The 26,936-nt window shown below is 40.6% G+C and overlaps 1 protein-coding gene across 7 annotated transcripts in view; it reads right to left on the reverse strand.

Annotated features, from left to right (window-relative positions):
- JADE2 (jade family PHD finger 2) overlaps positions 1-26,936 on the reverse strand; it is a 179,242-nt gene that overhangs the window by 143,795 nt on the left and 8,511 nt on the right. For 6 of the 7 annotated variants that reach the window (XM_072629921.1, XM_072629925.1, XM_072629923.1 and 3 more), the window contains exons 2-3: positions 12,513-12,570; positions 8,570-8,649 (exon numbers count right to left, since the gene is read on the reverse strand). In XM_072629921.1, the coding sequence (XP_072486022.1) occupies positions 8,570-8,649; positions 12,513-12,570 (138 nt within the window). Of the gene's footprint in view, positions 1-8,569; positions 8,650-12,512; positions 12,571-26,936 lie in introns of those variants that run through there. The other variant, XM_072629924.1, reaches the window with a different exon arrangement.

Raw genomic sequence — 26,936 nt, forward strand, 5'->3', positions numbered from 1 at the left:
AGCTCAAAGGAAAAAAAAGAATGATCAGAGCCTTCTATGCAAATATATGCTAACAAAACTGAAAACAAAAAAGAAACAGAATATCTTTTTTAAAACGTCTAAACTACAGAAGACCAAAATGTTATAAAAGATCAATTTTTTTAAAAAATTAAATAATCCAACCTCATGAAAAGAAACAAAACTAATTAACTATCAAAGAAAAAACTGCTCATTTTGATGGATTCACAGGAATTCTAACAAACTTTTACTATACTATACAAATTCTCAAAAAAGAAAGCACCCTAACAGATTCCTTTTGTGAGACAAATAACTTACAAATACTTAACCCAGAAAAGATTGAACGAAAGATGAATATCATTAATGAATACTGATTCAAATATTTTTAATAATCCTGTCAGACTATACCAATTCATCCAAGAAATAATTTATTATGACAAAGTTACATTCATAACAGGGATGCACAGATGTTTCACCATTAGGAAAACAATCACTCTAATAAATCACATTAAAAAACAAAAGCATCCAAAACCATATGGTTATCTAAAGGGATGGAGAAAAAGCCTCTGACACAGTACAACACTCATTTATTAATACTTAAAAAAAAAAAACCCTACAAAGTGCAGGCATTGAAGAAATTGCCTTAATATCAGAAAAATTACTTTCCAAAGTCAAAAGCAAGCAAATGTTCCATGGATATACATTAGAAGCTTTTCCAAAAAATACAGAAATACAGTAAAAATGCCTACTCTCACCATTATAATCATTTGATAAAATTTTAGAAACGCTAGAAACTGCAGTTAGATAAGAGAATGAAATTAAAGGTGTAAAAGAGAAGATGAAAATATCCCAGTTTACTGATGACATGATGGTTTACTTAGAAAATCCTAAAGAATCAGCAAAGATGTTAACGGAGATAAGAGCTTCAGTACAGTTTCAGCCTACAAAAATCAACAGCATGTTTATACAATAATCATAAAATCCAAGAAGCAATGACAGAGAAATGCAAATATCTACAAAACACATAAAGCATTTGGGGATCAACATACCAAGATGCATAAAATATTTGTATAGATTAAACTGCAGGATGCTCTTTAAAGAAGTAAATAACAACTTAAATAGCTGGAGGAATAGTTAGTGCTCATGGCTGGGTCATGCCAATATAATAAAAACGACCATTATTAAAGGGGTATTTTTCATAAGCCAAATAACATTTGTTTAGAGAAATAAAAGATCTAAAATATCAAGGGAAATAATGAAAAGAGGAAGGGAGGAAGGAGGAAGGGAAAAAAGCACTTCCAGGTTTCAAACTATATTATGAAGTAGAAGTCATCAATACCATCTAGTACTGGTTTAAGAAAAACTGAAAGCAGACCAATGGAAGAGACCTTACAAGAGAGAATTAGAAACAATGGAAATCAATAACCCACGGTTCAATAACTGGAAAACGAATTACTTAGGAAAGAACTCTCTATTTGATTTATTTTTTAATCTACTGGGAAAACTGGAAAACAGTCTAGAAGAAATTAGGCTTAGATCAACAACTACACAATATTCTACAATAAATTCAAAATAGATATGTGACTTTAATATTTAAGATCATAGTACAAAAAAGTCAAAAGAGAAGCAGATCATATAACTCCCACAGCTATGAGTAGGAGATATGTTCTTAACCAAATAAGTGATGAAAGCCAATTACAAAAGATTAAAAAGCTAACTTTGAAACTGCATGAACAAAACTGATGCACTTATGATACTAAGGGGAGGGGAAATTCCCCTATCAAATTTCTCAGATAAGGATTTAGTATTCATGATATATAAACAAATAGCAGACAGATGTAAGTCCAAAGACCATTCTTCAATAAATAGGAACAAACGGTTCTCCAAGGAATTGCAAATTTTTAACAACTATATGAAAGAATGCTCCAAATAACTAATAAGAGAAAGGCAAATCAAAACAATCCTGAGGTTTAACCTCATAACCTGCCAATCGAAAACAATGACAATAATTAATGTTGGAAGGGTTGTGGGGAGATAGGAAAGCTACTGTATTGCTGGTGGCTCTGTGAATCACTACAAGCATTTTGGAAAGTAATCTGGAATTATGCAAATAAAGTAACTAAAATACTCTTGCCCTTTTGAAGCAGAGGTTTCACTATTAGGTCTATCATCCAAAGAGGTCAATGATAAAAAAAAAAGGCCCCATATGCACCAAAATATTTATAGCAGCACTTTTGTGGTAACAAAGAACTAGAAACCAAGTAGATACCCATTGATTGAGGAATGACAGAACATGAGCATAATGGAATATTACCGTATGAATGATGGTGAATAACACAGAAGCCTGGAAAGATTTATATGATCTAATGAAAAGCCAAGTTAAGCAGAGACAAGAACACAATATACATAATAATTTCAACAACGCAAATGGAAAGGCCCACCATAAAACAATCAAAAATGAATGTTGTAAAATTATAAAGGACAAAAATGACTTCAAAGAAGAGATATGAGAAGATATACCAGGCCTACTCTTTTGCATAAGTAATAGGTCTACAAGGGTGATACACTGCGTATATTTTCACACCTTTTTTTTGGATAAACTGTCTGACTTTGAAGATTTTTTCCTCTTATTATTCTTCTTTAAAAATACTCTTTGTTATATGGGATGCCTCTGGAGAAGGTCAGGGTGGGATATGGGGAAAAACTCTGGTGACATGAAAAACAAGACATCAATAAAAATTATTTTTAAAAAGACAGATGAGTTATCTTTTAAACACTGAGTTTGAGATGCCTCAGGAACATCCAAAAGGCAGTTAGTGACTTAGGATTTGAAAAAGACTGTACATATACACAGATTTGGGAATTGTCTACTTATAGATGATCATTAAACACAGGGGAACTGATAAGGTCACCAAATGAGAAAGTATATGAAAGAAAAGGGAAGAAAGTCCACAACAGAACTTTAGGACATACTCAAATTCGGGAAGTATGACATGGATGATGATCAACCAAAGGAGGTGGAGATAGGAGGTCGGACAGGCAGAAAGAGAACCAAGAAAGAGCAAGGTCATGAAAATCCAAAGTGAAAAGACTTTTTAGAAAAAAGCAGTGCTTAATGGTGTCAAATACAGCAGTGAGGTTGAGAAGGATGAGAATTGAGAAAAGGCCATCAGATGTGGCAATTAAGAGATCACCAGGAACTTTGAAGAATGAGATCAGAAACATAAACGCAGAGGATTTAGAAAACAGAGAGAGGAGGCAAAGGGTGGTGGCAGGGGTTAGTGTGGTAGAATCTACTGAGATTTTGATTTTTATTTTTCTTCTGAGTTGAGGAGACCTAGGGATGTTTGGAGGCGGAAGGGAAGGAACCAGTGGAAAGTGAAAGACTGAAGACTGGAGAAAGAATGATGGTAAGGACAAGCTGTTAAAGATGAGGGTGGAAGGTGTGTGTAGAAGGTTTGGCTGTGTCTAAGAGAAGGACATCTCTTCCTCAAAGACTGGAGTAAGGGAGGAGAAGTGGAAGATGATGTCAAATAGGTTGTGAGATGAAGAGAGAAAGAGGGAGTTCACAGCTATCCCTTTGATCTCTCAACTACTCCATGCTACCTTTTTTCATTAAAGCTATATGTATTCCATAAGCCCTAAGAAGCAATCTCCACTATAGTTTCCTTCCAAAAAGTCACAACCAATCAATCCTTTTATATTTTTGTTGTCTGATTCTATCCTACTCTCCTCGGGGGTTATTCCAAAACTCCTGAGTCACTCAAAGTCTCATTTCCCAAACTGCCTTTCCTTGTGGCAGATTTTACCATCTTCATTACTGAGGTAACAGAACCCATACTTTGTGAGCTCCCTCATCTGTATATGCCATACCTCAATATGCTCCTACATTCTCATCGGTCTTCCTCCTCTCCTATCTCTGAGAAAGAGGCTTTTTCTGTTTGCCAAGGTCAATCCTTCTACTGGTATGCATCTATCACATAGAGTTTTCTCCAGGAGCTTGCCCCTAGATCATTCCTTTTTTCTCATTGTCAGTCTTTCCTTATCTACTGTCTCCTTTCCCATGCTGCCTACAAACACGCTCAGGTTTCCCTTAGCTTAAAAAAATAAAATAATAAAAAATAAACGCCTCCCTTTACAATGGTATCCCCTCAAACTATGATCCTATATCTCTTCCCTTCCAGAGCTAAATTCCCCGCCTCTATTTCTGTATTCTCCCTCTTACTCTTAAACCTTTTTGTAGTTTGTCTTCTGATCCCATCCCTGACTGAAACTGTTCCCTCAAAAGCTATCAATGTTCTTTTAACAGCTAACTCCCATGGCCTTTTCACAGACTTCATCCTCCTTCTTGATACTGCTATCCACCTGGATTCCTTTATATTATTCTTGCTGGACTCTCCTATCTATCCGAATGCTCTCTCTTTCTTTCCCCCTTAATAACCACACCTGCTCCCTTGGATTCAAGTACTATCTCTGTGGACAACTCCACAAATTACTCTATGTGAACCTAATCTCTCTCCTTTGCTAGAGTCCCTCGTAGATGTCCTCTAGACTTCTCAAACTCACCATACCCAAGAGACTATCTTCTCCCCAGGAGCTGCTCTCATCCTCAATTCCCAAATTCTACTGAGAGCATCTCCGCCTCCTCCTAATCACCCAAATTCCTAAGTTTGGAATCATTCTCTTTACTTTCTTCTAATGACTCATATCTAACTGGTTGCCAAGTCGTGTCCATTCTCTCCACCCTCCTCTCTGCTTATGCAGCCACCAGCCTTGCTCAGGCTCCCCTCACTTCTCTTACCTAGGTGACCACTGCAGACCATTTTGAAGGCTCTATTCCAGTCTCTCCCCTCTCCAACCTATTTTCCAAGCCACCAAAATAATCTTCCTCAATCATGTGGATATGGCCCTGTCCCGTTCAAAAACCATTAGTGGCTCCCCCATGGTCCCCAGCCTGGCAGGGAAGCCTGGATTTCACAATGTAACTCCCTGCTGTGTCCCAGATCTTTCCATCCCAGCTTTTCAAACACTCTAGTCTGTAGTGAAACAGGATTCCTGGCTGTCCAATGCATTTACATAGGCCAGTACCATACCTACTATGTGCCTCTTCCTTATCTCTGCTCCTATAAGGCAAGAAATTTTCACTGACTCCCTCCCTTACTGTTCCAGGTTATCAGGCGGCTCAGAGGATAAAGCATTGATCCTGGAATCAAGAAATCCAGAGTTTAAACGCAGCCACACACACTTACTAGTTGTGTGACCAAGGGGAAGTCACTTTAACTTCCATTTGCTTCAGTCTCCTCAACTCTAAAATGGGAATAATAAACTGTAAAATGGGGGTAATAACAGGTTTGCCTCTCAGGGTTGTTGTGAGGATCACATGAGAGTATATCTGTAAAGTGTTTAGCACAGCTCCCAACACATAGCTGGTGTTATAGAAATGTTTATTTCCTTCCCCTCTCCTGCCTCAAACTGCCTTGGAGAATGCTTATCTATGTGAATCTAATATCTCCCTTGCTTGCTTTGCATGGAGGAGGTGATTAATAGGATCACAAGATTTAGATCTGGAAGAAACCTTGGATAAATGTTTATAGAAATGAATTGAAACCAGTCATATGAAACATAGGTCTCTCGGTAAGGCAGGGGCCAGTACCCACTGCACACAGGCTACTCAGCTGCATCAGGCTTTTACTGCAAGAAAGAGCTGGTCTGTACTGGGGGGTGATGGCACATATTATACCAGGGCTCTGCTGCAGTTAGGAAAAATTAGCATTGCTTGCATATAATTGGCACATGCCCACACAGACCCATGCCTATTCTCAGGCAATTTTCACATTAAAATGTCATTCACTGCTCCCCTATAGGCTGTTATGTCTCTATTTTTCTCATGTTTTTCTTGGCTCCCTATCACCCTCCCACCATCTCTGGCCCACCACAAGTTATAGAGAAGAGAAAGGAGAGGCTAGATGTAGGGGAAGGGTGGGTAGCAGAGAAGAACTGCCTCTGAAGGCTGAGTCCCCCCCACCCCCTATCTGTGTTCACCAGCCTCCCATCAGTAAACACCCAAGGGCCTCTTAGCACTATGCTAGGTAGATTCCTCATAAGAACTGCAGGAACAGTTGCAATCAATGTACAACAAAGGTACTCATGTCTCTGCCTGAACAGTGACAAGTTACCTGGTTGGGATCGGGAGTTGAGTAAGAAGGATGTGGAGGAAGAAGCTTCTAGGCAGCACAAACTATGACTAAGACTACGAAAATCAACTTGGGTGAAGAACAAGCCGTGGGACCGTGGGAAAAAAAAAAACACATCTGATTTTTATATGAAGTCACAAGTTCCAGGTTTGAATCCCAACGTCTTCCCTTATACCTGTGACCTTTGGCAAGTCACTTAACCTTTGAGTCTCAGTTACTCATCTTATCCAGCTCCATGACTTACCTCATGAAGTAAAGACCAAATGAAATAATGTACAGGAAGATGCTTTGTCATCCTGAAAGCACTACATAAAAATTAGCTGTTATTAAAATATTCCTGCATACTTTTAAAGCCCCATCATGGGCCACAGGGAGAATCCAACTTTCTCTTCCACAGTGACTTTGGGAGAGCTGGTCTTTTAACCCTGAAGTCTCTCCTTGGGAGTCCAGAGCCTAAGATGTTAAATGACTAATAATAGTTAATACTTATATACCATCTTAAGGTTTACAAAGTGCTGTACAGTGAAAAGAGCATTGGCTTTGGGGTCAAAGGACCTATGTTCAAATCCCAACTCTGATGTTTACTACCTGTGTGACCATGGGCAAGTCACACAACTTCCTGGGGCCTCAGTTTCCTTCTCAGTAATATGAGGGGGTTGGAGGTCCCTGTGAGCTTTAGATGTATGATGTTATCTCATTTGATCCTCACAACAACCTTGAGGTAGACGCTAATATTCTCTCTCATTTCATAGATGAGCAAACAAACAGTCTAAAGGACTGGCCCATAGTCACACAGCCAGGAAGCGTCTGAGAAGGAATCTGAACCCAAGTCTCAGATTCCAAGTCTAACACTACTATACCATGCTGGCTATGGAAAGAAACCTGTATTTTATGTCAATGGAGCTTCGCTTTTATCTCAGGAATTACTAACTTTGTGACTTTGGTTAAGTTACTTCCCCCTTGGGCCTGTTTTTCTACGTATAAAATTGGGGAATGGAGAGTGTACTAAATCTCCAAAGTGAGAGCTAAATTCTAGACTTAGAAACAGGAAAACTTAGGTTAAATTCTGCTGCTGACACTTCCTAGCTTTGTGATCATGAACAGGTCAACATCTCTGAGACTCAGATGTAAAAAGGGGATAATAACTCCCGAAAAGTGTTGTTGTTAAGGTTCAGATGAGATCACATCAGGTCAAGTGCTATGTAAACTTGAGGAGAGGCACCTCTGACCTCTAGTCATCTCTCCCCCACCCCCTACACTGACATTCTATCACCAGGCAGACTACAAGACCTGTCAAAGTGTCAAACTTCTCTCCCATTTCAAAATGTTGTTGAGGATAGCCAATTATTAAACAAGCTTGCTAAGTGCAGGGAGCTTCTGGCTTTCTGAAGGAGCAGTCTCAACCTTCCTTTTCAGGCATTCTCTGGTGTTGGGTGGGATGAGATCTGCTCAGAGGCAAGAGAACCATGAACCCTTTCCTGGGCTAACTGACTAAGCTCACATTCCTAATGAAAAGAACTCTGGCCTGGGAATGAAGATCTGGGTCCTAGGCCAGACTCTGGAATTGACTTAAGGTGTCATTTGGGGCAAGTTTTTTCTTATGCTAAGACTTAGTTTCTTCATCTGACAAATAAGGGTGATGGACCCTCCCACCTCTGATATATTGTGAGAATACCTTTCTGATTCTCTTCCCTCTCGCTGGAAAATGTGACTTCTTTTTTAAATAAAGAACTGCATGCCCAGACTAAGGGGCTACCCTTTCTGCCTCTGTGCCACTTAAGGCTCTCCTCTCCTTCCCCTAAACTCCTACCTCTCTTGGAAACACCTGATTTATGGTTAGAAGGGCACCTGGAGATCATCCAGGCCAAACCCCTCACTCTACAGATGAGGGAACAAACTCAAGGAAGCAGACTTGCTCAAGATTGAGCAACAACAGAGCCAAGACCTAGGCGCTCTGACTCTAAATTGAGCTTCTGTCTGGGGCTTCTCAAACGGTGCTAAGTACATGCAAGGTCTAAGTTATTTAGTTATTTCTTATGTATACGTTTGGTGTTTTCAACCATTCTGGGAGCTCTGCCAGAGCAGGAACAAAGTCTTACCCTTCTACATACCATGCCCTGCCCCGCTCCTAAAGGAATACTGAATGGAACCCAGTCCATGACAAATGTTCTAGATGGACTTGTTGAATGAATGAACGCCTTATGTGATTAATATTGGCCTCTGAACTACGTAGAGTTTCTGGGGCTACATATAAACCTTGATTTCTCTATGTGTCTTGATCCTTCAAGGAAAATGACTTTCTGTTCTAGCCCTAACTACAGTCCTGGGACTGGGGAGATTTCATCCCCAGAGAACTGTGAGGAGGAAATCAGACACACCTCTGACGGCTTCTTCTCTTTTTGCCTGGGCCAACCGGGCTTGTTGGTGGGAATCTTGGAACATCTTGAATTGGTGTGACCTGGAAAGAATGAATAGGGAAGGTTATCCACAGAAATGGCTACCCGGCTCAGAGACCTATGAGCTTCCAGAGGGCCCCATCCCACTTGGAAGAGCAAATCATCAACCCTAGACAAAGACAAGCCTGTAATCCCAGCAATAACCACCTTAGCCATGGCACTGATCTTTTATGGCTAAACCAAATAGAGTTAATATTAAAAGTTGCCTAAAAATTAAATTTAAACCAAGTTAAACAGAAATTTATTCCCATGGAATAATAAAGACTAGTTTTGAGGAAGCCAAGGGAGCAGCAACTAACCAAAAGGTCTAAGTAAGCGGTTGGAAACTCTGAACTTCCTGTGAACTAGACACCACAAAGACAGAGCGAGACATACGATCTTGGCTGGAAGCTAACTGGACCTTAAATGCTGGGTATATTCCTCTGATCTGTAAAGTTAAGACTCAGGAAACACTACATATCCATACCTTTCTTCTAACCACCACCTTCAGTTACCTAGGATGACAGCTAGAGATCTGAGGAAACTGAGGTCTCCTATTCTCTCAGTCCTCTCTATGATCGTGTGAAGGTCCTTTTCTCTGTTCTAGGACTCAGTTTTCTCATCTATGAAATGGAAATATTGTCATTCCCCTTTAACCTGCCCCATAGTCCTTTGAGGTTGATCAGAAAGATCAGGTTAGAAACTAGATACAGCTCTCAAATATGGTCTAGGAGACATAACTTTAGTACTACATATAGACAAGGGATTTGTTAGGTTCAACTACATGTGCCCGCTTTAATCACCGTGTCCCTAAAATGTCATCACACACTGGAAATGTACACCTTGGCAATGGGGCTTCTTGAAATAGCTCTAGGGTCACTATTTTTTCCTTTTAAGGTCATTCTAGGAACCCAGACATCTACGGAAGAGAGAGGCCTTTGAGAGGAGAAAGAAAACAGTGAGGAAAGAGCCTATTTCTAGACCTCTGAAAAACAATCCGTGGGAACCTTTACAACTTCTCCATTCAGAAATTTCTTATCTTCCCATACATAATCCACTCAGTGGTATAAAAAAAAAAAAACCAAAACCCAATAATCAAAAGTTTCCACTTAGTTTCTTTAAACTAAGTTCCTACCACAGGGCAAAAAAGCTCCCACCTACCATAACAATACTTGCTTCTCCTACTAAGTAAAGCCATCAAAGGTCAAAGTTTTGTTTACAATTGTAACCAATTACTGTGGTAGCAGGCAGAAGTTTTCTTCATTCAGCTTGAATATCAAAGTCTAGGGAGATAAAGGTTCTGAGGCCTCAGACTATCACTGGCTCAGACTCTCTAAGCTTTCCATTTTAGGAAAAGCGATTTGGCTTTTGGCCAAAGAGGCAGATACAATTAGAAATCCAAGTCCCAGAGCTAAAAGTCCCCTCAGATTATTTGGTGCAGATCAAAAGGATGGGGCTACCAGAAGGGCAGCGAATGGCCTAACTTCACACAGTAGAGTGAGGGACTAGCACAGCAGCTTCCCCTTCCAGCCTAATGCGCCTTAGAGCCTATCAAACTGCCACTGTTGAAGCAGTACCCCAGCTGGTCTGAGGAGCAGAGAGAGGACCAGGCACAAACCCAGATAAAGCCAAAAAGTCTAGGCTCCCACCCACCTAAAGGCTCCTCTTCCTTCACATACTCCATCTGCACTGCTTCACTACTCCCCACCTGATCCTGTCCTCTTGCACCTCCTGTAAGTAACTGTCCATACCTAGAAAACACTCCCAAGCCGTCATTTCAAGGCCAGATTCCTGACAATGTCTTCATGAAGCCAACTCCCCAGGGGAAAATGATCGCTGTGCATCCTCAAATTTTCAAGTGTGTGTGTTAATATATCTTCCTTCCCATATAATGCAAACTCTTCAAGGGCAGGGCTGTGTTAACCTTTCCATCTGTGTGTACCCAGTATGCACCCAGCACCAGCTTCCATGGATTGAATTATCATCTCTTTGCTGATGATTCTTAAATCTACTTATCTAGCCCTGACCCCTCTCCAGACCTCCAATATCATATTTCTAACATCTTAAACTGCTGGTTGGTCTCTCTGCCTCCAGCCTCTCCCCACTCCAATCCACCCGCCATTTAGTTGTCCAAATGATCTTCCTAAAGCACAGGTCTGACCATGTTACCTCACCCCACATCCCCCTTCCCCCATCGTCCCATCCCTCTGTATCTTCTCTAGAATCAAATATAAAATCCTCTGGCTTTTTAAAGCTTTTTATAGCCTGACTTTTCTCCCCTGGTTCCCAAACTTTTCCAGTTGTTGGTTGACTGGCTGATCTGGGCTTGAAAGGAATAGAGAGACTTAGGTAGATTAAGAAACAGCCTAATCGGAGGTGGGAAATGAGGAGGAGGGGAGGAAAGATGGCTAACCTAAGTGGAGTAGAAAGTGAGAGCTCCAAGGATATTCTTACTGAGGTAGAAGGATTCTCTTCAATTGACGTGTCTGGGCAACTTTGTTTATTTACAATGCTCCAAAGCCTTCCTCTAGCCAATTCTTCTGTGATTGCTAAGTTCCAAGACCCCTGTAATCTGTGGGCTTTGCATTCAAATGAATGGTGTTGTGAAAAGGGTTCAGACATGAGTTCTAAGTCCTCTCAATGGCTTCAGAAGACCCTGGACAAATAGCTTCATCTTCAGCCCCTTTCATCCCTACAAAAATGAGGATGTTAACACCTGCCTTCAGGGATGGAAGGTGTAGAGGTCATCTATCTAGTCCTGCTTTTACAGGACACCGAGGCCCAGAAAAATAGAGGTGCTTGTCCCAGGTTACAGGGATAGTAAGTGGCAGACAGAAGCCTAGAATGCAGATCCCTGGACTCCTAATCAGAATTTTTATCATTATAAGAACTTGGTAAGTCAGGAGAGCCTTTACAAGGATGAGGCTTTTTTTTTTTAATAAGTCAAGGAGGATTACTGTTGTCATGTGATTTTTTTAAGAGATTTCCAGTCACTACTTTAGACTTCTTGGCAGCTGATACCTCAGCACAATACCAAAATGCTTTATTTTCAACAACATGAAACCACTGGTTGGAAAGTCCTACCAACTTCTGTTCTGTGACTGCTTGAGCCAGCCTCAGTATTTCTCTGATGTGAGATAAAGGAGTTGTGTTCCTTTCCATTACTGATACTAGATGTCTAAAAGAGGAACCTACTGAGTGCTTGGGGCTGTAGAATTTGTATCCACTATTCAGTCCCTCACTTGGTCCAGACAACTGTTTCTGGGGTGCAGAGAACTCTATGATCCTTAATTTTCTCCAAAAATCAGCATAACTCAACATAACCTCCGCTACAAAGTCTTTCCTGCTTCTCTCTCTTCCCTCCTAGGCGTTAGTGCCTTCCCTCCCCTCAGCAAAATCACCTTGTATTTTTGATATGTCTCTATGTATACCCATCACCTCTCCCCACAGAATATAAGGTCTTTGAGCAAGATTTTTCTATTTTTATCTATTCTCCAGTGCCTTGCAGGGAGCTGGTGCTTATGGATTCCACCTCATTTTTCCCTTTGTCCCCTCTCTCCCCATACTCCTCCCCAACTCCTCCTATTGGAAGCCTAGACAGGCTGGTTCTGTGTGGTGTCCTACCCTGACACAAACCTGGATACCAGAACGTAGCCTTAGCTGAGAAACAGAACCTCTGGGGCTAGAGTTCAGTTGTGATTGTTTGTTTTTAACTTCTCTGAAGAACTGATTCCCATGTACAATTTACTGTAAAGTGACCACCCAGCTAGGGCAGTTGCAGTTCCAGTTCCACCCCCACCCCAGCAAAGTAATTATTCAACTGCCTTTCCAATTTGAGGTGAATGGTTTAGTTATCATGTTCAAAGCCTTGAATTAAAGGTCTTACTGTCAGTGGTGTCTGAGTTATCACTGCTGATGGAGTATTTTCGCCTCTTTTCTTCCATCTGTAACAAAAAGAAATTGAACATTACCCTTACTGTTCAGGAAACTTATTACGGAAGCAAATCACTATTATCTCTGGGTATCAGCACACCACCCAAACACCACTACAAACACTCACCCTCAGGCATTCAAAAGGAAGCCAAACGTACCACTCCCCACCCTCCCTCCCAAGAGGGAAGCTGGAAGCCTTGGGTCCTAATATTGAAGGCAAAGACCTGACACAGCGGGGCCAGTCCTCTCCCATTTTCACTTCCTTCTCCAGAGGGAATTGTAGCCCAGCTGAAATATCTACTAGCAATGCGAGAAGTCTGATACCAGGAGCCAAAGTGGCAGAAGAGAAAAGGGAGAGAAAGGTGAGGATCTCCCTTAAGCAGGTTGAGCCCAGGTCTCCATAGCAGAACAGGAAGTCACCTTCTGAACCGTTCAGTCAATCAGCTGTTGTACCTGAGGGAAGACAGCTGCAGCAGTTTCCCAGTTTAGTGGCACACCTTTAGAAAGGCACCTGGCCATTTCCCAGGCAAGGCAAGCGAATGGGGGCCCGGGCCAGGGGAGTGAGAAGGGAAGCAGCTTAAAAAAAGCCCTTTTATCTTGGGAAAGGAAGGGAATTGTTTACATTACAAAGGTATCCTTTCCTCTAGTTTCATTCATTCATTAACATGTGTGAAGGCCCAGGAAGGAATCCAGAGAGGGATTCCAGCCCGGAGAGAAAGGAAATAGTTATAATTGCTAGAATTATTTTGGTGCTTTAAAGTCTGCAAAAGAGCTTCACATGTACAATTCTTGACTGATCTTCACAATAACCAGGTATCATTCCCATTTTACAGATGAGGAAACTGAGGCCTAGGGAGTTTAAGACTTGCCCAGTGTCGCACAGTAAACACCTACAGCAGAAATCAAAGTCAGATAACTCTAAGCCCAGGGCTTAATTCACAAAGCAACCTACCAAACAAGCGTTCCATTTTCATGAATCGGCTCCAAGAAAGCTAGCCTCACGTTTAATTCTGAGTCAGAGGAAGGGATTTAATGGGTTCTCCCTCACTGGTACCACAAGATGGCCATTTGTCAATGACACAGAAAGAATTCTCGCCCAAATGTTCAGTTTGAATAAGCTGGCCTCTGAGGACTTCTCCAACTCTAACATTCTGTGACATGGTGATCAAAGGCTGTTCTACTCATTCATTCGACAAATGCTGAGTAAGTGACTGCTACAATTTACTAAGCCCTGTGCTAGTAATGCACAAAGATTTGATGAAAACTAGATCAATGCCCTCAATATTAGAAGAGGTAGAGGGATATAACAAGTTCATAACAATAATGACCCATCCAGGGGGAAAAAAGTGGATGAAGAATGCATTACCCAGACTATACTATGCAATGGTGCTAAGGACTCCCTAGCACCCCATCAATGGGACAGAGAAACTAGAGTTACCCCCTTAGTGTGTATATCTTGAACAGTTATTACAAATGGACAATGAGTTAAAGCTGAGGATTTAAGAGGAAGAAGAAAGCCAGGAAGGATGCCTTTGGGAAACTGCAAAATTCTTTTGGGATCCCCAAAAAAGATCCATCTTTTTAATGTCAATATTCTTTAATGGGATTGTATGACTGTGGCACATGGAACACTACTATCTCATAAGAACTAAAAACTAAAAACAAGGATCACCCAGAGGACAATGAAAAGGTGGTGAATATAAATACATAGCAGAATATCACCAACAGAATTACTTACGACAGAAAGTAATGGATGTCATCGGAAAAAAAAAATGCAAGAGGTGCATGGAAGAGACAGGCATGGAGGAATGGTGATCTTCATTTTGGGAAGAAATACCAGACCCCATGATCTTATGGAATCCTAGATCCCTTTGGATATTTGAGCTATATTACACTGAATAGTGGAGTACAAGAGAAGTACAAGGGAAAGCAGAGGAAAGTCAGGTCGTTTCCATTGTGCAGATGTTCTCTTAATGCATGAACTCAGTGAGCTGTCTCCCTATTCTCACTGTGACAAAGGCATCTCACTTGAGAGATGACTAGTCAGATACCGGCTCCATATGAGACCAGGAAATAAACAATATTGACTGGGCCTGCTGGGATCTACTTTGCCCCAATGTCAAATAGTACAGGAGTTTAACTACTAAACTAATATGGCTAGAAAATGCTTCATTAAGAAGGTGACTTCTTCAGATAGAGCCAAGTAACCAAGGAAATACAGGGAATATCTGGAAATTTGCAGCAAAGGTATGTAAATATAATTACATAAAAGGTATTTCTGCTCCTGAATCAGCCCCTGCTGCTGTTTGCTTTTCTGCACATTAGGAGGTGGCAAAAATGAGCTCAAAGCCAGTTAAAAGGCAGCTAAAGACAGAAAAGGCAGGAAGCCCTGTCATAAACAAACTAAGCCTTTCTTAGGTGCCTCTGGTGACTTAAGTTGGTAGCACAGCAGCCAGGTAGGAGCTAGACACAATAGCAAAGCAAGGGAGCTACTAAAAAGATAAAGGATGGAGGATCTTGAGTGAAGCAAGCACATAAAGCCAAGAGAATTTTGGAAAGGGCACTATTTGTTTTTCTGCCAGTACCAAGTAGTACCTACAAGTGCCCAAAATGCAAATTGGTCTCTGTCACAGAAAGGGCAGTAAAACATCTCTCCTCTGCAATATGAAACAAAAGAATTCTAAATGGTATGAGGAGGTTGGAGGGGAAATGAACAAGATCCCAGAAAGAAAAAAAAATGAATTAAAGAAAAAGTGCTAACCATTCCCGAGGCACAATGCAAAGCACCAAGATACCAATACAAAAGACAGATGGCCTCTGATCCTACAAGGTGCTTCCATTTCAGTAAGGAGATGTGGCAAAAATGGGGAGCCATCTAGAGAAGGTGTTTTTGTCTGGAAAGACCTAGGATTGGTAAACCGGACAAGAGGGCAGACAAGTGACAAGCCCCTTTTAGGAGCGACCATGGAGATGATTTTTACTAGTTACCAGGGTCAGAGGTGGCAAGCAGAGAGGAATGGTGGTATAAACCATTGGCAGATCAGAAAAAGGAAAGACTGAAGGAATGTGGTGTGATCTGTGGGAGGCTGGATTGAGGGGCATCCCACTAATCAAAATGGTAGAGATTCCAAGGTCAGAGCTGCAATGCCTTCAGCGCACTGCCCCGAATATTTGAAGCTAAGTAAAGCAGTTTAGGCTCTTTCTGGAAAGGCGGTAACTTGGCCTTCCATGGAGAAGTAGCTTCTTATTCTTTAAAGAATGATATGGCCCTTCAGGTGCTATTAGGAAATAGTGGTGAAGGATGACTCACTACCAAGGGTTGCCTCTCACTGTAACATAAACAAGAGAGAGATTACTGTCTTCCAGGAACTTGTATCCAGAACACCTTCTAGGACTTGTCAAACCTATCTATTGCTGGAGATTCAAGTGAGAATAAATGATGTCACCAGAAGTAACCTAGAAAGCATTGCCAAGGATGATGAAGTCCTGGTCAAGAAACTGGAGAACTCAAGAGAGTGGGATTTTTTTGTTTTGTCTTGCTCGGTAGCACTCTTAAGAGAGGCGATGTGGCATAATGGATAGGGGCTGGCCTTGAAGCCGGGAAGAACCGAGATTCATATACGGCCTCTGACATACTATCTGCCTTGTGTGACTCTGGACAAGTCACTTAGTCTCTTTAACCCTAATCATGACTCTCTAAGGCTATAAAATATAGAGAATACACAGGCCTGCACTGGTAGAAGCAGTTTCCTGTCCCCAGAATTTGCAATAACAGTGAATTCACAGGTGCAGTCCCTATTCCTATCCCTACAACTGATTGAAATGAGGGGCTTGAGAAAAGAAAACTTGGGGAGTGAACAATTGGCTAAGAGTACAGGGTCTCAGAATAGATTTTACATTTTCCAAACTAGAGCTTAAAATATAGGAATGATGGGCATGTACCTAAGAAGAGATAGTTAAAAACAACAACAACAACCATGTGCCTGGAGTTTTGTAAATCTCATCAAGAGAGCTTTAAAATGAAAAGGAGAGGAGGGAAAAAATATCTCACATAAAACTGACAAACTGGCACACAGCATGGGGAGAATAACACAGGAACAGTAATTAATGGGAGAGGATAACACAAGACAATAAAGCCAATTGCCTCAGATATCTATATACAAATGTAAAAAAAGTAAGGGTAATAAACAAGTTTAAGTTAGAAATTCTAATTCGATGAAGAAAATTTCACCTCTTAAAAGCATCACTGTGACTAGGTAATTTGAAAATACCTCAAAAGACCAAGACAAAATGCATTTTTTAATCTATAAGGCAAAGAAAACAGATGAAGGGATGAAAATTTTATTTCAAATTAAAATGACAATACCTGTTTATAATTATTTGTATTTAAATTGCATTATCAAAGCTATCACTTTTGGTCTGTGCCTTGCTTTCACACTAAACCTCCTGGAAAAATTCCTTGCCTCTACTTTCTCACTTCTCATTCATTTCTCAGTCTCTCACAATTTGGCTTCTAACCTTACCACTGGACTAAATCTGTTCTCTCTAAGGCTACCAAAAATCTCTTAATTATTAATCCCATGATCTTTTCTTAGTACTCATTCTACTCAGCTCTCCACCTTTTGACAGTCCCCCCTTTTCCTAGATACATTCTCCTCTGGTTTAATCATCACTCGTTTCTCTTGGATTTCTTCCTTTCTGATGGTTCCTTCTTAAGTCTCGAACCCTCTAGCATGGGGTATCCTCCAAAGCTCTGTCTTGAGTCTTTTTCTCCCTAAATAACATTTATGCTGATGACTATTAAACCTATACAATCTGCCCAAATTTCTCTCCTGAACCCAAGTCCTGTATTACCAGTTACCTAACAGACATCTCAAACTTTGCTAGTCCAAAGTAGATTTCATCTCCTCCAGCCTCTCCTTAGCACACCTCCCTTCCAAACTTCCCTATTTAATTGAAGGCACTATTATCCTTCCAAGTACCCAAGTTATCCCCCCAGTTGCACAAGTTACCACCTCAGAGACATTCTTGACTTCCCTCTTCCCCACTGCCCTTATCCAGTTGCCAAGTCTAATTAGTTTCTATCTCTATATAACACCTTCTTGCATCCATCCTCTTTCCCCGTCCACTGGCTCCTTCCCTTCTCCACTGAAACCAAACTTAAAAAACTTGCATTTGATCCTGCCCCTCCTATTAGCTATCATCCCATCTCTCTCCACTGCACAGCTAAACTCCTTAAGAAAGCCTTAAGAAATTGGGGGTCCCCAACTCTTCTCTCAGTTCTAAATTCTCACTGATCTAGCTTCCAACTTCATCTTTCAGCTGAAATTTCCCTTTCCAAAAACAATCAACATTCTTTTAATTTTTAAAACTAACATCCTCTTCACAAGCCTGATCCTTCTTAATCTCTCAGCAGCATCTGACATGGTTTATCACCCTCTCCTTCTGGATACTTTCTGTTCTTTACATTTTCATGCTTCTGCTCTCTCCTTGTTCTCCTCCTATCTCTGACTTCTTCTCAATATCCTTTGCTGTTCATTTTCCAGGTCATACTCACTAACCATGGATGTCCCTCAAGATTCTGTCCTGAGCTTTCTGCTCTATACCGTGTCACTTAAGGATCTCATCAGTTCCCATGAGTTCACTTACCTTCCCTTTACAGATGATTCCTAGACACATATATACAATCCTAGCCTTTGTCCTGAGCTAGTCATTTGTTTCTAAATGCCTCTGGAATTGACATGGGCATCTGAAATTCAACAGTCCCAAAAGAGATTTCGTTATCTTTCCCCACAAACCCCTGCACCCTTCTGAACTTTTCTCCATTACTGTTGAAGGCACCTTCAACCCCTAGTCACTGAGGATTATCAATCTTAACTCTTCACTCTCATTCACCCTACAAATCCAATCCACTGCCAAGTCTTGTCCTTTCCACTTTCATGTAACATCCTTGGGGTACACATCCCCTTCTCTCCACTCAAAACAGCCTAATTTCTAGTTGAGACCCTCATCATCTCTTACCTGGACTACTGCGAGAGATTTCTAATTGATCTCTGTCTTGGGTTCCACCCCACTCATAATATATCCAACCCTTGATTACCAGGGTAATTTTTAAAAACACAGGTCCTTCTCTTTGAGTCTAGCAATAGAAGCTGTTCTTAACATTTGAAGTTTTTCATGACCTGGTCCATTCCCACCTTTCCAAAGTTTTCTTACACTTTACTCCCTTCCATATGCAGGACTACTTAAGAGTTTCTTGAATATATATCTTTATGCCTTTACACCGGCTGTATCCCATACCTGGAATACCTTGGTTCCTCACTTCTGCCTCTTAGTTTCCCTGACTTCCTTCAAGATTCAACTCAAAATCCACCTTCTGTGAGAGACTATGATTGGTCTGATCCTTACCCTGATTCTGCAGATGCTAATGCCTTTCCTTTTCAGATTGCCCTTTATTTTCTCTTTATTTATCTCATATGTACCTAGTTATTTACATGTTACGTCTAGGATGTAAGCTCCTTGAGCACAAGAACTCTTTTCGCTATTTGTTGTACCTCCAGCATAGTTTCTGGCACATAGTAAGCACTTATAAAAAATTGTTTGTTGATCCACCCTCATATTACTCCAGTTCAGGCCCTCACCATCCATCCACTCCTTGTTTGGACTATTTCAATAACATCCTAAAAGAAATACCATCCTAATTAGTCTGCTTCTAGTCTAGTCTTTCCTCTCTTCATCTGATTCTCTCCACATCTAACAAAACAATCTTCTTAAGGTCAAACTCCTCAATCTTCAATGGCTCCCTATTACCTCTAAGATAAAGTACAAATTCCTCAGCCTGGCATTTAAAACCCCCTACATTCTGTCTCCAACTTACCCTTTCTACACATTTACATTCTTTTTTACATATTTTAGATTCATTCAATCTAGCCTCTTATTTATTATATATATTTATATATGTAACATATACATATATTTATTATATATATGTATAATGTAATATGTATGTATAATACATATTATCATATCAGCATTCCATTGCCTTTCTCTTTGCCTTTTGTACAGGAAGACTCCTTACCTCTACCTCAGTTCCCCTCAAGGCTCAGCTTTGGGGCCACCTCTTAAGTAAAGCTTTTTCTGATACTCTCCTACCCCAAGTGTTCTTTCCCCCTCCCAGAATTGCCCTGTATTTAATTATTTGTCTACACTGTATCCTAAGACAATGTAAATCTCCAGGCAGAGACTATTCCATTTTTATGTATGTATTTCGTATAACAGGAGATGTACCGAACAAGTGTTTGTTTAATCTTAGATGGTATAAGTTTTGCTGCCCTCAGTTAAAAGCAAGTCACCAGGTGGAGAGAACCAGACTCCTAGAACTGGCAGATCTAATTGCTGATGCACTATCAGTGATCTTGGAAAGAATGAGGAGCACTACAGAAATGATGATAAACCAGCTCTCAATTTTTATCCCCCAGGAAACTGAAGGATGGCATTTACACACTATTAGCCACTAAGTCTGACCTTTATTCCTGGAAAAATTCCAGACTTTATTTAAAGACTAGTTTGTGATCACTTAGAAAAGGAAACAAAGATCACTTGAGTGCCAATATAGCTTCAGCAAGAACAGGTTTTATCAGACTTACTTTATTTCTTTTTTTTTTAAGGTTATTAGAATAGTAGAGATGCAGAAGATTTAAGTTAATAGCAAGTTGGCCTTACACCTAGGAAGGGTTCAAGTCCATATTGACTCTATGACCCTAGGTAAGTCACTCTAGCAACTGTCTTAGATGATCCGGTTGTACAGAAGGTGCAGATACCTACATTGTAAGAAAGAATTTTCTATCTTGGGAGTTTCCTATATGAATAAAATCATAGGTCCAGTCACTTTCCTACTAGATGAATAAAACCAGGGACTCATTATATACATAGTATCACCAAATTTCATCAAGGAATTTGACCAAGATGCCCATACCTAAGGATGAGATGGAAAGATGTTAACTAGCTTAGTCAGGTGGATTTAGAATTAGCTGGATGAATGGATACAAAGAGTAGTCACTAATGGGTCAGTGTCACCTTGGTGGGATGCCTCTGGTGGAACACTCTAAGAATGAGCCTGGCATGACAAAGTGCTAGGTTACATTTTTATCAATAACAGCATGATTTTTTTGGGGGGGGGGGTAGATGAAACAATGCTGAAAGAACTACAATGATGAGGAGTCAGGATCTGAAAAGATCTCAAAAGGCTAGAATGCTTGGTAAAATCTAATTAGACAAAATCTAAGATAGATAAATGTAAAGTTCTTTGCACAAGTATCTAATGAAAGTAGTATGGCTGGACAAGAGTTCCTATGAAAAAGATCTGGTGTTTCAGTGGTCTGCAAACTTAATATGTGAGGCACATATTTTTGTTTGACACAGAAGTCCACAAAGCTAATGGAATCCTTGGCTTGTTAAGAGAACAGCTGCCCACCTCAGACCACACTTAAAATACTATACTCAATTTGAGGCTTATTTGAGGAAGGTTATTAGCCAGCTGATACAAGAAGGGGAGTAGAAAGGGAGGACTAAGAGGTGTGCCCAGAATGGCCAGGGAACTTATCACCAAGCCACTGAGTGAGAAATCTGAAGGTATTGGGGATATTTAACCTGGAGAAGAAAAGTTGTGGGGCATATATCATAAGCTATCTTCAAAAGTATGAAGGGTTGTTATTTGGAAGAAAAATTAAAACTTGTTCTGCTCTGCCCAGGGGGGCAGAACAAGGAGCAAAGAACAGACACGTTACACATATAACCCATATCAAATTGCTTGCCTTCTAAATGAGGATGGGGTGGAGGGAGAAGGAGAAAGACTTTGTAACTCAAAGCTTTAGAAGCTAATGTTAAAAATCGTTTTTATGTGTAACTGGGGAAAAATAAAATACTTAAAAAAAAAAGAAGAAGAAGAAAAGAAATGTTAGACAGATAAAGTTTTGACTTGACCTAAGGAAAAACTTGTAACAATTAGATTTGGTCCAAAATGGAAAAAGCTGACTCAATGAGCTCCCCCTGACTGGAATGTTCAGGTAGAGGCTGCATGACCTTCTCAGGAATGATGTATTTGGGGATTCCTGTTTCAGGGAAAGGATGCCCTCTCAGGTCCCTGCCAACTCTAAGATTCTGTGATTCTAAGTTCCTAAAATTTTTACTCAGGCTCAAGACTCTCAGCCCAGAGCTTTAACCTAAATTCTACTCTAGACCTAAATTCAGGTCCCTAAGGCTTCTCTTGCTCTGCCCTCAGGGGAAGTAGAGAGCACTTGGCTATAGTTTTTTGAAAAATGACCGTTCAGGTACTCCAAGCTAGTTATTAAATCATCTGTGTACTACTGTCCCAATTTACACAGTACCTAACCTTCCAGCAGAGAAACCACTGGATATTTTTGAAGTACTTGGGGAACATTCAAGAGTACATGTGCTATCCAAATGAAGGCGATTGAACAGAGCATATTTTGTGGTGACTTAATTAAAATAATTACTAGGTTTTGCAGGAAAGATGGCCTTTTTGCCAGTGTGTTTTCCCTTTGAATACAGTTTTCCAAATATCTCTCCAACAAATCAAACTTTTTCACAACACAAGGGCTTGTTCTATAAAGTCATAGAAACAGTCCATCTCTTGGGATGACATAGAATCACTTCCCTGCCTTTCCCTTCTAAAGGTGTCCCCACTCACCCACTCTGGCGCCAGACTTACTCTAGGTCCTCCTCCTATCCAAATCTACTCTCTGGTAGAATGTAAGCTATTTGTAGTAAGAAAAGGAGAGGGAGGTATGTCTCTGTAATCTCCAGTGCCTAGTAAAGTGTGCAGCCCAAAGTGGGTAATTAAGAAATGCATATGATATTAAATTGAAAGGTTAGCTCCTAATAAAGTATGAGGAACTTTGTAATGCTCCTCCTCCCCTTCTCCCAGCACATTTTCACAGGAATCAAAGCTTTAGTCTAAAGGAATAAAGCTCTAAAGTTGTGCATAAGGTAGCAGAGAAATAGATAAAGAATTAGAGGACGTGGTTCAAATCTAAGTTCTGTTATGTTAACATAGAGTCATTGGAAAAACTACTTTCCTCCACTAAGTCCCTTCTGTTGGGACAGACGGTTGGAATAAAGGATATCAAAGATTGCTTAAGAAAATCTTAGAAGGGTTTTTAAACTTTCAGAAACTATAACCTCTTGGGAAAAGTCCAAGTGATTCACAGAATCACCAAATCTCAGATGTAAGGAACCTCAAAAGCCTTTAAATCAATCTCTCCTCCCATGCAAAAATCCAGTATCCCTGACAGACATGTGGTTTCTGAAAAAGTAAGTAATGAGTAACCCATTCCTTTGATGGAAAACTCTAATTGTTAGAAAGTTCATTCTTCTATCCAGCCTACATTTTGCTTCCCCATGACCTTTATCCACTGGTCCTAATTCTCCCCTTTGGAACTGCAGAGTCTGTTCCTTTTCCTACATAATCCTTCAAATGTGAGAAGACAGCTCTCATGTGTCCCCCTATGTCCCTAAGTCATCCTTCCTCCATAATAAAATTCCCAGTTCCTCCAACTGCTTTTTGTCTGGTATGGTTAGGAGTTCCCTCATTGGTAACCTCTGCTGGACAGCTCAAACTATCCCAGTAGGTCAAGTTTGTCAATATTCCTCTAATAAGATAGAGTAACTAGAATCCTGTTCTGCAGCAAATACTAATATGGCAAAGTCTGCCTATATGTATATGAATATGCATCAATGAGAAGTAGCATGTCATGTGACAGAGGGGATAGACCTGGCCTTGAAGCAAGGACATCCTTGGACACACAATGGAAGGTGTGCCCTTAGAGAAGTCAATTAACCTCTCAATGTTCCAGGCACCTCTAAAACTAGAAGTTACAGGGAAGGGGCTGATCTAAATGGAGAGGTACAATTTCTTCACCTGGAAATTCTCTATACTAAGGAAATCACAGGTCCTATCTCTACCCCTATCCCTCTCTATATTTAGCTACATGGATTGTTTCATCTTTATCTTTTTATCACCAGCACTTAGCAGAGTTCCTGGCATATGGTGGCATATAATTGTGAATAGATTTCATTAGATTTAAATACATACTCATGCACAATTATGTGGAGATAGAAATAAGTATTTCTGCCTACTGGACTTTATGAATCCTTCAAAGTGAGAAATATACAAGTACACTTCTATAGGTTGCCTTGCTGTAGTCAAATCCTGTCCCCATTCACAGAGCATTTCTTTTACTACAACAAAGAAAGAGCAAAGTTCTGTGCTGCTTGGTCCAAGTGTCTGGTCTCTCTACCATTAACTTACTTAAGATGCTGCCTAGTCCTTCTTTCTAAGGACTTCAGTTTCTCCATCTTTACAATGAAGTTGAACTTGATTTCTGGCACAACAGTAATACTAACGAATCTCAAGCTGGAGGACATGAGAAAGAGAGGTCTACCATTCACTAACTTTCAGAATATAGGTAATTCTGAGCCTCCTTTTATGTAAAGGTTCTAAGATCTCTTGTAGCTCTAACACGATCCTATGTCCCTTTAGGTTCTGACGGTGTAGGTTTTCCCTGCCTGACACAGTCAGCATCACTATAGGTTATCCATATTTCTATTTGGGCTCAATGGCATACTGAGAAGTGCCAAGTTGTGCTGTTTTCTGCATCCCATTCAGTAGGACCTCAAGGTGGCCGCTCTACTCTCAGTATGGGCTCACTGCCTGGTTCATGAGAGTGGGCCACAGCAGGCAGATGATGAGCACGCCTGACTCTCCCATGGTTTACATGAGCTTTACCACATTTCTGTAGCAGACCTCCAAATATTTTCTGTTTGGTCAAGTTCTTGGCTAATTATCAATGTCAACTAAGTAATAGGGCTACAATTTGGGGGCAGATGTTTTCTTGGCAGTGAGAGTAGTCATGGCCACCATGGGCTGCCCATCTCAGCTGGAGCCCCCTTTGTGGGATTCAGCTGTTTCTGAAATGTTTACAGTAGCCATCAACTGCCCAGCTCCCAGTCCCTTTTAAAGGCCTTTCCCCAAATAAACTCAAACACATACCCACAAGCATACCCATGAACACCCTCCAGTAGACTGGGCTAACTGTAGGCCTTTCAGACCTTAGATTCTACACTAGGTTGTGGTTGGGGCTCCCCTCCTTGAACGCATTAAAATGACCCCAAATTCAAGCTTCCCTTCTTGTTCCTCCCTATGGGACAGGGTGTGGGACAGATGCCTTCCATGAAACTTTGGAGTAATGTCTGCCTTTCTTTTTAAAATAAAGCTATTTGAGAAGATAATTTACAATTCCAGATATAATCTTTTTAAAAGAAACAAGCCTCTCCCTGACCATACCAGGAAAGATTGTATAATAAAATGCTAATACAATTTAATGATATTTCACTGTGCAAACCTGTTCTTAGAGCCCCTTTGTGATAGGAAGGATGGAGTTATGCAGAAAATCAAACCTGTACATTCTTAAACCACTTTAAGATAGGGGTCAGTGACCCCAATCTTCCACATACCTCATTAACTCTAATGTCTTCCTGGAGACAATAATTGCCATTTAGAAAAATGTTTTTAGTAAACAAACAGTATAAAACAGTGTCTCTGAACATCCCTTAGTCCTTTCTCTACCCTAAAAGGGTAGGCTGAAGATTCTCCTGGATCTATCCTACTTCCCTCTCCCCCCACCCAACTTTCTAAACAGGCACAGAGGCTAGAAAATATCCCTCCTTTTCTATCTGCTACTATATACCCAAATAGGAATAAACTGCATTCTCAAGGTAACCCATGGCTTTCCAGCCAAAAGCCAGTTAACCCTAGTTAGTCACCTAGAGCCCAGGTAGGAAAAATGGGAGGTAATATATTTCCAAATCTTCTTGAGTTCTATAGACCAGAGTTGAGCCCAACTCAAAAGGGGTTTCCATTACTCTTGGAGTAAGGCCAGGATTAAGTTATTTGGCTTTTTGAAACTATACTCTGAAGCCAAAAAGCAAATTTTATGGATCAAAGCCCAAAGCCCCATTTAAGCAAAGTCTTCCTCAGCTCTTCTAACGATCTCTGTTCCTTAGTGTCATTTGAGTATCGGAGATAAATATGGACCACCTGGCAGTTTCACAACGCAAGAGTTTGAGGAGACTTCAGAGGTCATCTAGTCCATTCCCATACATGGATAGAATTATCCCTCCAATATCCCCAGAAAGTGAAAACGTAATGTCACATGGAGACCTCCAGTGGGGAGGTGCTCATTCCATTCACAAAGCAGCCCATTTCACTTTTGAATGGCTCTATTAGGAAATGTTTCCTCATACTGAGTCAAAACCAGCCATTCTGCAACTTTCATCTACTACTCCCGATTTCAGTCTACAGGGCCAGCTACAATACAGAACAAATGCAATTCCCTCTTTGACACATCTGCCCTTCAAATATCTTTAGACAGTGATTAAATTCTCTACCCCCTCCTCCATACATCCTCACTTACTTCAAGAGATCCCTGTATGGTACAGGTCTCCTATACTCTCACTATCTTTTTTCACCTATCTCTGGAAACACTCCAGCTTGTCAATTTCCTTCCTAAAATATAGCACCCAAAACCAGATACAATATTCCAGATGTGGTCTGACTGAGACAGAGGATGGCAGGATTAGCACTTCCCTCAATCTAGAAACTGCCTCTACTAATGCAGCAACCTGTCAGCTTTTAGCACAAGGGACAAAAATCTCAGTACTTACTTGAAAGAGTACCAAGGCAAGCAATGTATAAGCATGCATGACACTGGTGAAAGGGTGAGCTAGCACACTTTTGGACTGGACCTAAGATTTCATTAGCAGTTCATTAGAACTTCTAATACAAAAGCTCCCTCTACAAATGCCTACTGGCACTAACTGTGAATCTTAAGAAATTTTCCTGAGCACGTTAGACATTAAGCCCAAGGTCAAAGAAGCAGGGTATGTTGGAGACAGAGCTTAAAGGCAGGTCTTCCTGACTGTGAGGCTCCCTAGCCACTATGCCACAGTGTCTCTCCATCTAGTATATTATCAATTTAAGATCCTGAAGGACTCGGGTATTTATCAAAGGCAGATTCAACTATTTTTGGTATGATTTTACTATGATGTATGTTCAACTGTATTCTAATTCCTTAAACAATATAACTCACCTTTAACCTGAATATCCTATAACCTTGTCATTCAGCATAGCTGAAAGTTTGACAATTGTCTTCTCTTAGAGGGCAGTATATGGTCCTAGGCTCCACACACTGTCTAGAGTCAAACTTCACAGAATCACAGAATCTTGAGTTGAAAGGAAGCAGTTAGAAGACAATCCAACTGCATTTGATAAGGGGGAATAACAAGGAGATACCTAGCT

Source organism: Notamacropus eugenii, chromosome 1, assembly GCF_028372415.1.
Source record: "Notamacropus eugenii isolate mMacEug1 chromosome 1, mMacEug1.pri_v2, whole genome shotgun sequence".
Classification (NCBI taxonomy): Eukaryota; Metazoa; Chordata; class Mammalia; order Diprotodontia; family Macropodidae; genus Notamacropus; species Notamacropus eugenii.